The sequence below is a fragment of the Eschrichtius robustus genome, chromosome 5, assembly GCF_028021215.1.
Source record: "Eschrichtius robustus isolate mEscRob2 chromosome 5, mEscRob2.pri, whole genome shotgun sequence".
NCBI lineage: Eukaryota > Metazoa > Chordata > Mammalia > Artiodactyla > Eschrichtiidae > Eschrichtius > Eschrichtius robustus.
In genome coordinates, this window is record NC_090828.1 from 136,706,676 (window position 1) to 136,719,941 (window position 13,266).

The 13,266-nt window shown below is 55.1% G+C and overlaps 1 protein-coding gene across 1 annotated transcript in view; it reads left to right on the top strand.

The window, feature by feature from the left end:
* The window catches only part of MYO7B (myosin VIIB), a 101,129-nt gene that overhangs the window by 74,569 nt on the left and 13,294 nt on the right, over window positions 1–13,266 (top strand). Inside the window, exons 24-31 of the mRNA XM_068543694.1 lie at window positions 40–207; window positions 3,170–3,247; window positions 3,396–3,523; window positions 7,593–7,719; window positions 9,552–9,671; window positions 10,738–10,911; window positions 11,517–11,744; window positions 13,051–13,218. Of these exons, the coding sequence (XP_068399795.1) occupies window positions 40–207; window positions 3,170–3,247; window positions 3,396–3,523; window positions 7,593–7,719; window positions 9,552–9,671; window positions 10,738–10,911; window positions 11,517–11,744; window positions 13,051–13,218 (1,191 nt within the window). The remainder of the gene's footprint in view (window positions 1–39; window positions 208–3,169; window positions 3,248–3,395; window positions 3,524–7,592; window positions 7,720–9,551; window positions 9,672–10,737; window positions 10,912–11,516; window positions 11,745–13,050; window positions 13,219–13,266) is intronic.

Here is a 13,266-nt window from a genome sequence, read left to right on the forward strand (position 1 = left end):
GCCGGGTTCCAGCCGGGCGCTCTGTCCCCGTCTCCCCAGGCCGCCCTGGCTGTGTGGAACGTCATCCTGAGGTTCATGGGTGACATCCCGGAGCCAGTGCTCTTTGCCAGGAACACCCTGCGCGGTGGCTCGGTGATGCGGCAGATCCATGACGCCCTGGGCAGGGAGAGCAGTGCCCAGCCTCCGACGCACAGCGGATCCGCACAGGTGCGCAGTGGGCGGGGGCACTAAGGGCGTGTCCCCCAGGCCCCGGAAGCTGGACTGGCAGGGGGAGGCAAGGCGTGGAGTGAGTACCACCTGCTGGGCGCAGGGGCCCCCAGGGCTTTTCAGTCTTGAATGGCACTCAGGGGCTCATGAGTCAGGCGTTACACCCGGGACTTTGTGAATTATACAGTCATCACAGGAGAGGATCTCCCAGGCTCTGAAGACCCGGTTTGACCTGAACATTGGGCAGTAATACTAACAACAGATGTTATTACTGACTGGCGACGTGCTATGTGCCAGTTGCTTCTCTTCAGTTAATTTCCAGATGAGCCATCCCTACAAGGTAGGGATTATTAAGTTTATTGTAGCTAGAGAAACTGAGAAGTGAAGTGACTTGTCCCCAGATCACAGTGAATACGTGTGACACAGCTGGGCTTTGAATGCATTCTGCTGAATTCAGAGACCAAGTTCTTTACCCATGTTCTGCCCTGTCCTCTGATGGAAGGTTAATTCACGTCCATTTTTGGTCAGAAGTCCTTCCTAAAGCCCTGGTTTCATGATGTCATCTTAGTGGAATTAACCAAAATAGTCCAAAGGAATGACACAGCAGTGATAGCACTCGGGCCCACCAGCATTAGGAGTCCCACGATTGCCTACGATTCTGACACCAATTCCAGTGTATGTGGATTTTTCCCCACACCAAGAATTCTCAGCACCAGCTGGGTGTCCTACAATTCAACTCAATCCTGACACTATCTGCCTGGAGATAGCATCTGATTCCACAGATGAAGGGCTCCGTCCTTCAAGACGACCCCTGCTTCAACTCAAGTCCGGATTGTTCCTCATTTGATGACCCACTGGCTATAATCAGAGGTTCCCACGACCCCCCCTTGGGTTTCATTTGCGAGAGCGGCTCAGAGAATTCAGAGCAACATTTTACTTACTACATTACTGGTTTATTATAAAAGGACACAACTCAGAACAGCCAGATGGGAGAGGTGCATAGGGCAAGGTGTGGGGAAAGATTAAGACGCTTCCATGGGGAATTCCCAGGTGGTCCAGTGGTTAGGACTCTACACTTTCACTACCGAGGGCCCGGGTTCAATCGCTGGTCAGGAAACTAAGATCCCACAAGCCACACGGTACAGCCAAAAGATAAATAATAAATAATAGAAAAAAAAAGAAGCTTCCGTGTCCTCTCCAGGCACCACACTCCCTAAATCTCCAAGTGGTCACCAACCTGGAAGCTCTCTGAACCCTGTTCTTTTGGGTTTTTACGGAGGCCTCATTACATAGATACGATTGACGAAATCATTGGCCACTGAGCCAGTTGAACTCAATCTCCCGCCCCTCCCCCCCTCCCCTTGTCCCCTGGCAACCAGACCCACCCTTAGGTGCTTTCCAAAAGTCACCTCATTAACATAAAAAGACACCTTTATCACAGGAAATTCCAAGGGCTTTAGGAGCTCTGTGCCAGTAATGGGGATGAAGACCAAATATATATTTCTTATTAGAAATCACAATATCACAGTGCCCCATACCTCAGCTCAGATAGCTGTGAGGTCCTGTGTGCAGACCAACTGCATAGACATCTAAGGGAGTCTGCAGCCTGGCATCACGTGGCCAGATCTGGTCCAGGAATGACATGGAAGTTGCCCAAGCTCAAGCCCTGACTCCCTGACCTCTAGAGATGTGGGCTCTGCAGAGTGTAATAGTCATTCACTGCTGTGTAACAAATTACCCCCTAAATTTGACAGCTTGAAACAGCCCACATTCGTTATCTCAGACAGTTTTTGAGGGTCAGGAGCAGCTTAGTTGGTTAGTTTGGGCTCAAGGTCTCTGGTGAGGTTGCAGTCAAGCTGTCATCTCGAAGCTCGACCGGGGCTATGGGATCTGCTTCCAAATGGCTCCCTCACGTAGCTGCTGGCGGGAGACCTCAGCTCTGGCCACATGGGCCTCTCCATGGTGCTGCCCAAGTGTTCTCACATATGCTTCCTCCACAATGAGTGACCTCAGAGAGACAGCAGGAAGGAAGCTGCAATGCCTACATGCCACAGTGGGTGAGAATGTCAGGAGGCAGGGGCCACTGGGGGCCACCTTGGAGGCTGGCCACCTCTCAGGGAGGGGATGCTGGGAGGTGGTCCAGCCACTGGCACCTCTGGAAGGTGAGCACAGGGAGGACTGGCTTCCAGAGGTCAGATCTCAAGTGTTCCTTCCTGCACATTTATTAAGCACCCACCATGTGCCCCCTGAGGAGGGGCAGTGGGCTGAGTGAGCCCTGCCCACCCTCGCTCGCCAGCCTAACATGTTTTATGTTTGTCCCCTGTGTGCCAAACTAGGTTTAGCCCAGCCAGAAGCTGGTGCCCAGCCCTGGACCTGGTCCCACACTGAGCTCTAATTTTGGCAGCAACTTCTCATGACACCATCAGGACAGGGTGTGACCCCTGCCTAAGGAGACCAGCAGATCATGATGGCTGGGGGCAGACCCCTCCCCACACAGCCTGGGCCCCGCAGCTTAGAATCTTCTGATCTCTGGGAAAGCCCCTACCTTGCAGTGGGTGGAGTGTATTCCAATTCATCCACCAAATTGTCACAGAGAATGACCATAGCCTGGGGCTGTCCTGGGCACCTGGGCTCAGACCCAGCCCACTTGGCTGGCAAGAGGTCCAAACTTCGGAATCAGGACAGTCCTGAGCCCTCCCAGAGGGCTGGTGACTGGCCGAGCAGCTTTTGTCCAGTTTCTCACTTTCCCTCGCCTCTGTTTCCTCACCCAGCTGTGAGGATGGCAATGCACATCTGTCAGTGTTGCACAGCTCGGTCAAGATGAGGGGCTGCTCGGTGCTTTGTGAATCGGCTGGGAAATGGCTGGGGGATCTGGAGACTAGCCCCACCCTAGGCACTGTTGGGTCAGATTGGGAGGTGCTACCCCAGCTCACCATCCCTCAAGAACTGTCTCCATCCACAGAGGCCCAGCCGCAGGGACAGAGGGACCAAGGACATCTCCTCCATGAAGCTGAAGCGGTCCTCCAGGGTCACGGGCCAGGTGAGCCCAGGGACAGGGGACCCGGGCCTGTTCCCAGCTCTGCCGCCCCCCGGCTGGCCTGGGGCAACATTCCAGGCTTTCAAACGGTTTCCTCCTTTGCAAATGGGAAGAATCTCAGCTGTCCTGACTGCCGCCTTTGGGTTTCAAGGTGGCCAGCCAGCTGAATATCGGAGAAGAGGCATTTGATCCTGACGACCCCATCTCAGACCGACCCATGTCCAATCTGGAGAAGGTGCAGTTCATTGTGGGCTACGCCATCCTGCAGCCCAGCCTCAGGTCAGTCCCCACCCCCGTCGCACCCCATTCAGAACATGGGACCCCTCACTGGCTCTCAGCCCATGGCTGCGGCCCTATCCTGCTCCCTACCCTGGGGCCTGTAGGCTGGGTCTCAGGACAGCAGACGCTATCATCAAGGGTTCTCTATTTGCTCTGCGTTAAAACCCCTGGGTGAAACCCAGTTTTAGGAAGACAAATTCATCATGGGCTGGTGATTCATTTGATAACCAGCTTTAATGCAAGTCCCTTTAAATGGGCAAGTCCCTCATTTATGTTATATATATTTTGCTTTATATACAATTTGCTTTACAGGAATTGTGTTTTTATACAAATTTAAAGAACCATGTATACTGCTTTCAGGAACAGACTACTGTATCTCAAGGGTTCACATATTTTAAGTTATTATTTTTAACCAAATTGGGGGAATTTGGGGCACTATTTCTTCAAATGTTTTTTTTCTACTTCATTCTCTCTCTCTTTTCCTTTGAACTCTAATTAAACCAATGGAAGACTTTTATATTATCCCTCACATCCCTGAGGGTCTGTTCATCCCTGCTTTCTTTTTTTCTCCTCTGTTCTTTAGATTGGATAGTTTCTATTAATCTCTCTTCACATTCACTGATTTTTCTTTTGTCTTCCCCAGTCTGCTATCATACCCATCCAACATTTTTTTAAAATTTCAGATATTATATTTTTCAATTCTAGAGCTTGCAGTTGGTTCTTTTTTATAGTTTCCGTTTCTCTACCAAGATATCCTGTTTGTTCATTCACTATGAGCATAGTGTCCTTTACATCTTTGAACACAGTTACAGTAGCTTTTAAACCTTTTCTGATAAATCCAATATCTGGTTCATCTTGGGGCCAGTTTCCACTGATTGCCTTTTCCCTTGAGAATGGTCATGTTTTCCTGTTTCCTCATATGTCCAGTACCTGACTGTTATTTTCTCAGAAGTCTAGTACTTTTGGGTTGTATCCTAGACATTTGGGGATGATATGTTTAGAGACTCTGCAATCTGTTGTATTCCTTCAGAGAGTGTTGACTTTTCATTCTGGCAGACAATTAACTTGGGTGGATTCAAACTCTGTCTCCCTTTGGTGAGCAGCAGCTGGAAACCCTGTTCAGTTATTTTAGCCTTTGCTGGACTACCTGGAGTCTGCCCCACACATGTGTAGATCAAGGGTGAGCCAGAGATTCAGGAAGATTTTATATGCAAAATGTAGGACTCCTCTTCTTTGGTTGTCTTCATTACAGGATTTCTCTTTTCACTTTCAACTGCTGTGGGTACCCAAACTCTGTCTTCTGGTTCTTCAAGCCAGTAAGACTAGCGTTTTAGCTGCCTGCATGACACTAACGTGGCAACTCTTCAAACTTAGTTGGTTCTACTGGTAATTCTCTCATGGCTGGTCCTCACTGGCCACCACACCCTCCAACATGGCAGACCCATATGAGATGATTGTGGGTTCTTCAGAAACCCTGTAGGCACTTCTGTGCAGTCCTGACCCCAGCTGGGGCCAACACTGTCTCAGGGATCCCTTGAGATTCTCTGTCATCTCTAGCCCCTAATGGAACATACCACAGCCTCTTAACCACTGGGACCCTCTGGAATGATGGTTGGCCTGCTTGCATGGATCCCAGCAAGATGCCTGAAGCCCAGCTCCTTCCATGGCCTCCTCTTGGTCAACAGACACTCATCCACGCTTGCCCCTACCAAACTGTACAAGTGCAGTTCTCAGCTCATGACTGTTCTTTCTCCATCTTGCCCATCAAGGGTGGCTTAGACTTCCCTAGCAGGAAGCAGACACTAGTCTCTTGTTCATGGAGACCCCCAACTTGTATCTCCAGGGGACACAAATGAAGCACTCTCAAGAGCTCTGTCATCATGCCCCATTCCAGTACCCTGGGGTGGTCCAATGGGCTGCTGGGGCTCATCATGCCTCAGATGGGGAGTGAGATGGGTCCCATCTCTGGCAGACAGTCCCCATCTCCATTAGCAGTTCTCCTGGGTCCCCCTCACTCCCCCTCACTTAGATGTAGTGAAGATGAGCCAGAGATCTCTCTACTCCCATGAAGTCGCTTCCAGGAATCACCTTTCAAATTTCTCACCTTCCTTTATGCAGGCTGGGGATGGCGTGCTGGCTGGACTGGTTCTGCCATCTTTTAGTAAATCCTACAAGAGTGTATCTCTTTAGAATATTGAGTATTACCATCTGTTTATCCTTGGCTTTGGAGTCTTAGCCAAATTCCAAGACAAAGCAAAGGCCCCACTTCACATCCAGCCACACGTTCGATATATGTTTATTAAGTACCTGCTCAGGGCCAGGCCCTGGCCTGTGGGCTGGGGATGTAGAGATGAAGGCAACGTGTCTCTGTCCTCAAGGAGCCCATCCTTTAGTTGGGGAGCATGGGAGGACCCGGAGACCCACAATAACTGCCTGTGCTAAGGTGGTGATCCAGTGGGGGCACTGAGAAAGAGTAGGGCCAGGTGGGGTGGGAAGGAGGAGGGGTGTTCGCTAGACAGAGGCAGAGGGTGAGCGGGGTCACAGAGTTCTGAAACAGCCTGAGGGTCTGGAATTCCAGATGATTTGTCCCAGCTGGGGCCCGGAGTCTGAATTCAATCCTTAGAGCGTAGGGAAAAGCTTTAAGAGAAGACCATGATCATAGATGACTTTCAGAAAGATCTTCCTGGCAATGACATGGAGGGATGGAGCCTGGGGGTGGGAGGCCAGGAGAGGGCTGCTGCAGAGCTGATGAGGGAGCCCAGGGAGCAGAAGTGCAGAGCAGGGGACAGAGAAAATTTCCAGGAGACAGATAGTAGGATGTGGTGGCCGATGGGTGGAGTCTGGGGTGGCCCCCAGATTTCCAGTCTGGGTGAGTGGTTGATGGCAGTGCCTGCAGAGGCTGCAGAAGGAGGAGGTCTGCTGGGACTGACTCTACTGGCCCAGGAAAGCTGGCAGTGCTCGTCTCCTCTGAACTCTGTGGTCAGCAAGGTGACATTGCTAGCTTGAAATCAGCATTGGTGGGAATATTTACACCACAGAAATTGGCAAATGCAATGAATTTCAGGGCTTTTTCCCCCAGAAGAGTTGGTTGTTAAACATTTAGGAGCATACCACTGAGTAATTAGGGGAAAGATGCTGGCCTCTGGGTATGTGAGGTTGGAGAGGCTAATGGGACACTCTTATAAGTTGATAGAGGCTTGAGTCAGCAGGGAAGAGTGGAGGAAAGCCCCTTCCCCAAGAGGACACAGAGAAGAGAGGCTCATGAGCCTGTGGGAATGGGAACTGATCAGGAGGTAAGGAGTTGAGGGGTTCTCTCTCGAAGTCCCCACTCTCCTCCCTGCATTGGGGGGCGGGGGGTGGTGGGCTGCATTCAGGGGAAGGGGGAGGGCCTCTAGGCAGAGGGAAAGGTTTGAAATAATTGTGAGGTTGGGGAAAAGGGCAGATCAGATTGGGCTGATCTACTAGGAGCAGGGCTTTGGCTGGAGACCCCTGGGCCCTCCCTGTAGCTGTGACCCACAACTGGAGGGTCAAGGTGCTGTGGGCAGAGTGGGTGAGGGAGGGAGCAAAGGCCCAAGGGGCCGAGATGACTGACTGGGAGGACGGAGGGCTGAGGCTTTGGGAAGACAGGAAACAAGGGCTATCAGAAGCGGGGGTGCAGAGGGGCTTCCCTGGCGGTCCAGTGGCTAAGACTCCGCACTCCCAATGCAGGGGGCCCGGGTTCGATCCCTGGTCAGGGACTAGATTCCGCATGCCGCAACTAAGACCCGGCACAGCCAAATAAATAAATAAATATTAAGAAAAAAAAAAAAAAGGAGTGGGGCTACAGAGCCCACTGGGGAGACGTTGGAGGGAGCACAGTCCTGGTAGACGACAGGGTCCATGGTGGGCCTGAATGTGACGGGGAGGTGAGGGCGTGCAGCAAAAGCAATTGGAGGTGAGGAGGCCGGAGGTCCCCCTGCAAACATGTCTGCCCCCAGGGGTGCAGAAGCTGTGTGCCTGTGTGCCCCGTCTCCTCTTCTCCCCCAGAGCCAGCCCCCTGCCTGGCCTCCCAGCGCTCTGTGTCTTTTAGGGACGAGATTTACTGCCAGATCTGCAAGCAGCTCTCGGAGAACTACAAAACGAGCAGCCTGGCCCGGGGCTGGATCCTGCTTGGTCTGTGCCTGGGCTGCTTCCCGCCCTCCGAAAGGTTCATGAAGGTGGGGAGGGCCGGGGGCAGGGGCTGAAGGCGGGGGCAGCGAGGGTGGGCCCGGGGCCCTGGAGCAGGTCCAGACCTCCTGACCCATGCATGGCCCAGTTCTCCCGCTCCTGCAGGCCAGGATGGGTGTCAGTGCCCGGGCTTCTTTGAGCCTCAGTTTCTCGTCTATAAAGAAGGATGCTCCTTCCAACCCCTAATCAGGATCTGCAGGGTCATCTTACCTGGGCTCAGTCACCAGGAGACAATGAGACAATGGGTGCAATGGGCATTGAAAAGGCAAAGGAGTCTGAGGAGTGGGCACCAACCAGAGATTGGCTGCAGCATCTCTCTCTAGGCCTTAGAACTAACAAGGGAGGTGCTTTCAAGTGTTGGAGGCCCCAGGCTTTGCTACTCTAATATACCTTTTGGTTCTGATGATAAAAGTAATATGTAGGATATGAAGAAAGTCTAGAAAGAAAATAAAAGTCATCCCCACACCCAGAGGTAACTTCTGTTACAATTCCTGGCCTTTTATGGTGCGATAGGGTCATACTTGGAATCACATAGGAAACAATCTCACTACCTCTTGTCCCTTCAGGGACAGCAGGAAGTGTGGTCACCCTGGCCATCTGCCCTGGGCCCTGGGCCACCCTTGACACCAGTAAACCCTTCCAGGCTGCATCCCCTCAAAGAATCTCTCTGAGAGACAAAAAGGTTTTCAATGCCTTGTTTCAGCATCTTGTCAAACATATTTTGAACATCGGCTCTCCTGCAGCTTTCACTTATCTTATGTGTCTTCTCCTGTCATAAACTGTTCCCAAATGGCAGTGCTAATGCCATCTGTTAGCGCTGTCCCAGCGCGTATTTCACTCGTTGATGGACATCTAGGATCCATCTTCCAATTGCCCATCACCATAAACACCACTATGATTAAAAACTTTAGGGACTTCCCTGGTGGCACAGTGGTTAAGAATCCGCCTGCCAATGCTGGGGACACAGGTTCGAGCCCTGGTCCGGGAAGATCCCACATGCCGCGGAGCAGCTAAGCCCCTGAGCCACAACTACTGAGCCTGTGCTCTAGAGCCAGCAAGCCACAACTACGGAGCCCACGCGCCACAACTACTGAAGCTCATGTGCCCTAGAGCCCATGTGCCACAACTACTGAGCCCACGTGCCGCAACTCCTGAAGCCCGCACGCACTAGGGCCTGCGTGCCACGACTACTGAGCCCACATGCTGCAACTACTGAAGCCTGCGTGCCTAGAGCCCGTGCTCTGCAACAAGAGAAGCCACCGCAATGAGAAGCCCGCACGTCACAACGAAGTGTAGCCCCCCCTCGCCGCAACTAGAGAAAGCCCACGCGTAGCAACGAAGACCCAGTGCAGCCAAAAGACTAAATAAATAAAATTAAAAACAAAAAAAAACTATATATCTCCCTTTATCATAGGTTTGAATTATTAGGTCGAAGAGTATGTACATTTTTAAACTATGTACTATTTAAAACATATTGACAAATGACTCCTCAGAAATGCTGTGCAATTGATATTTCTTCTCACAGTGTGAGAGCCCCGTGTCAATGCACCTTTGCCAACACTGTTATCATTTTTATTTTCATTTAAACTTTTTTTCCAGTTTTATTGAAATATAATTGACATATAACATTGTTCAAGTGTAGGGTGTACAGTGTAGTGATTTTACATAGGTGTGTATTGCAGAATGATTGCCAAGTAAGGTTAGCTAACACATCCAACATCCATGGTTACAATTAGTATCACAGTTTCTAGAATCTGGACAGTAAGAAGAAAGTGTCCTCTATTCTAAGTGTCTTCGTCCCCTTCCCTTCCTTGCCCACCAGTATCTGCTGAACTTCATTGGTCAAGGGCCAGTCGGCTACGGGCCCTTCTGTGTTGAGCGCCTGAGACGCACCTGTGCCAATGGGGTGCGCACGGAGCCGCCCTCCTGGCTGGAGCTGCAGGTAGGGGCGAGAGACAGTCAGTGTGGGGTGGTGCCAGCCGTCATGGCTCTTCCAGCACAGCTCATGGGGCTGCCAGCAGGAAGTGTGTGCTCCGGGCCCGTCCACCGCCTTCTGTGCCAGTGGTCCCTGTGAGCCCCACCTGGGGCTCAGCCTCCCCAGGCCTGGTCCGGCCTTCAAAATTGCACCCTCGCCACCAATCTAAATCGGCATTCCTTTAGGGCCCTACCAGCTGAAGGGGAAAGTAAGTCTACTCAGTTCCTTAGCTGCAGGGTGTGAGTGGCTGCTTAAAGCGTTACCCCTCCCGAGGACATATGCATTTTATGTGGCCAACCAAGGTTGGCAATGTTGTTTGTGTCACCTGTGAGTTCCTGCAGTGTCCTCAGGAAAGGTCCTTCAGAAGCAGGCGGGGTTGAGGGGACACCCCTGCCCCCCACTATACCTGCAGCTCCTGAAAGGCACTCACTGTCTGTGCCCCATGGTGCCCTATACCAGGGTAACCTCCCGCCACACCCCCTCCCATCCTCGCCCTGCCACCCGAGTCCACAGGGCCTCCCCGCTTCCACCTTATCTACCTGCTCTGCCCATGAGCCTTGGGGTTGCAGGTGAACTTGCCTTCGCGGTGTGGTGGTGCTCATGCCCTGCTGTACGCAGAGAGGAACAGTGGCTTCCTTGGACCCAAAATGTTCCAGAGTACGAGACCCAGCCATTTCCAAGAGCTTTTTGACTTTCTGTGATTCTGAGCCACCCAGCCAAAGCTCAGGGATCTCATGTTAAAATTGGGCCTTCCACTTGCCGGCTGCATCCCAGGGGCGCAGCCCCGGCCCAGTCTGTCAGTTCAGTAGCAGATGTCCGTTGGCCAGGACTTTTGTTAACTCCCTGCCGCACCGGGTGGGGCTTCAGAAGGCCCCTCCCCCTGGAACCCATGGGGATGAGCCAGCAGGGGCAGGGGGTTGGGAAGAGGGGATGGTGGACCGGCCTCCCATCCCAGGGTTCCGGGAGCACCAGCGCCGGCAGCTGAGTCCAGGAGCCTCCCGGGTAGAGGACCTGAGTCTTCGTCTGTCCCCAGGCTGTCAAGTCCAAGAAGCACGTCCCGATCCATGTGACCTTGGCGACTAGAGAGAGCCTGACCGTCTCGGTGGACTCAGCCTCGACGTCTCGGGAAGTCTGCCTGCACATCGCCCACAAGCAGGGCCTCAGCGACCACGTGGGCTTTTCCCTGCAGGTTGCCGTGTACGATAAGGTACTGGCCAGGGGGTCCCATCCACCGCCCGCCTGTCAGCCTAGCCACCGCTCGCCTTGCCGGCTGCCAAACACAGATACGAACACAAACTCCCGCTCACAGACATGCCTCCTAACCAGGCAACCTGCCCTCCTGCCCCAACACTCACGCGCTCAGCCCAGAGGCTGTACCTCGGCCCCAGACGGTGTCACACACACACCTGGTAGGTCCCCCGCCATGCCCACATCCTGCTCCAAGCCCCCCCACGCCGGGGAGCTCAGACTCCCATGTAGCAATGCGGAGGTCACACCAGCACTGCCCCACCTGAACCCCACATTGTCGCCCCCCCCAGATGCCCTGACGCGCATGCTCACAGCCTCAGACCGAGACGTGCTCACGCCAACCAACCAATCAGAGTGTTCCAACCCCGTCACGTGGGCATGTGCCGCCTGTGGGCGGGGCGGGCGGGGGGGCAGTGTTGAGGGGGGGTTGATTGACAGTCCACGCCCCGTGGGGAGGAGTCCCTCGGGCGTCCAGCGGGCTCTTGTCCTCTGCGTGCCAAGGGCAGGTGGGGCGGCCTGACACGCAGCAGTCTCTCACCCCTGCCGCCCCGATTCTGGCCTCAGTTCTGGTCGCTGGGCAGCGGGCGCGACCACGTGATGGACGCCATGGCCCAGTGTGAGCAGCTGGCCCGGGAGAGGGGCGAGAGCGAGCGCCAGGCGCCCTGGCGCCTCTACTTCCGGAAGGAGTTCTTCACCCCGTGGCACGACTCCCGGGAGGACCCGGTCAGCACCCAGCTCATTTACCACCAAGTCCTCCACGGAGTCTGGTCCGGCGAGTACAGCTTCGAGAAGGTGAGGGGGCCGCGGCCGTCAGGGCCCTGAAGACCCACCCATCAGACAGCCTGAGGAAGCGCCCTGTTCCAGCGCAGGGGCGGCGGGGACGGAGCAAGGGCAGCTGGGCTGCGGCCACCAGGGATGCCCGTGGGGAGCGTGGAGGGCAGGCGGCCAGGGGAGAGGAGTGGGCCCGGGGGTGCGTCCGCCAGTGCAGGTCACTGGGCCCCTCCGGGCGCAGCTGTCCCTGCCCGGCCGCCTCCATCTCGCCCCTCAGCCATAGGTTTGCTCAAGCCTCTGGGGTTTGGGGCACCTGCAGCAGGTGGGGAGACCCCCCCCCATCAGCCCCAAGCCCACCTGGCCTCACCAGGGCAGCTGCTTATGGGGCAGCAGGGCCTGGGGGTCAAGAACATGGCCTTGGAGCCCCGGCACTTGAGTTCAGGTCCCACCTGTGCCTCTTCCTGGCAGTGTGACCTTGGAACGTTAGGTCACCTCTCTGAGCCTCTGGCCCTCATCTGGAAAGTGCAGAGTCACCTGAGCTTTCTGTATGTTTGTGAGACTCGAGGGAAGGGAGCTCGTGCACCTGAAGTCCTAGGGCAGCACTGCACCTGTTCAGTGGGTGCAGACCTCCCGGGCCTGAATCGGAGGGTGCTGCCCTGGAGGTCGGAGGCAGCCATGGCAGTCCTGGAGGCCGGCCTGGAATGCGGCAGTGGGCAGGGAGAGGCAGGGGCGAGGGGAAAAGGGGGCCCAGAGGGCAGGCAGCTAGGTGGCCGGGCAAGGTTTTGGTCTCCCCGGAAGAACAGGGCTACTTGGAGCAGGAGCCCTGCTCTGTGCTGTGCATGCTGGTGCCTTACACAGGCTTCCACCCACATGAGTCCCGCAGAGGCCACACAGGGGTGGCCACTGGTCACCTTTGCCCAGTGAGGACTCGGGGAGACAGGGTAAAGGCCTCGCCCACACTCACCCCACTCAGACAGCAGTGTTTGGGGCTCCACCCAGGCCTCAGAGCTCCCTCCCACACATTCTCTGGCTCCGGAGGGCTGAGAGAGGGCCACAGGGGATCCCCCCCTTGTCCTCAAGCAGAAGCCCCGCAGGGCTCAGGCCAAGGCCACTGGGAGGTCCCTGCCTGCCAGCCGGAGCCCAGCCCACGTCGGGGCCCAGTCGGGGCCCGCGGAGGTTCTGCCGTGGTGGGGGAGGGGCAGGTCCTGCCTAGCGGAGGTGGCTGGTCACCTCTGCTGTGCCGGGGCGAGAGCGTCCTGGGGGAGGGTGGGCTCTCAATGCCATCACCCCCCACCCCCGCCCGCTGTGTGTCCCCCGGGCTGTGCAGGAGGAAGAGCTGGTGCAACTGCTGGCCCAACACTGCTACGTGCAGCTTGGCACCTCGGTGGGGAGCCAGGCCGTCCGGGAGCTGCTGCCCAGCTGTGTCCCCGCCAAGCTGTACAGGACCAAGACCCCAGAGGAGTGGGCCAGCCTGGTCACCGCCGCCCACGCTGAGGTCAGCCCCCCAGAGCCTGTGCACTCGGGCTGTGCAGCTCTTTTTGGG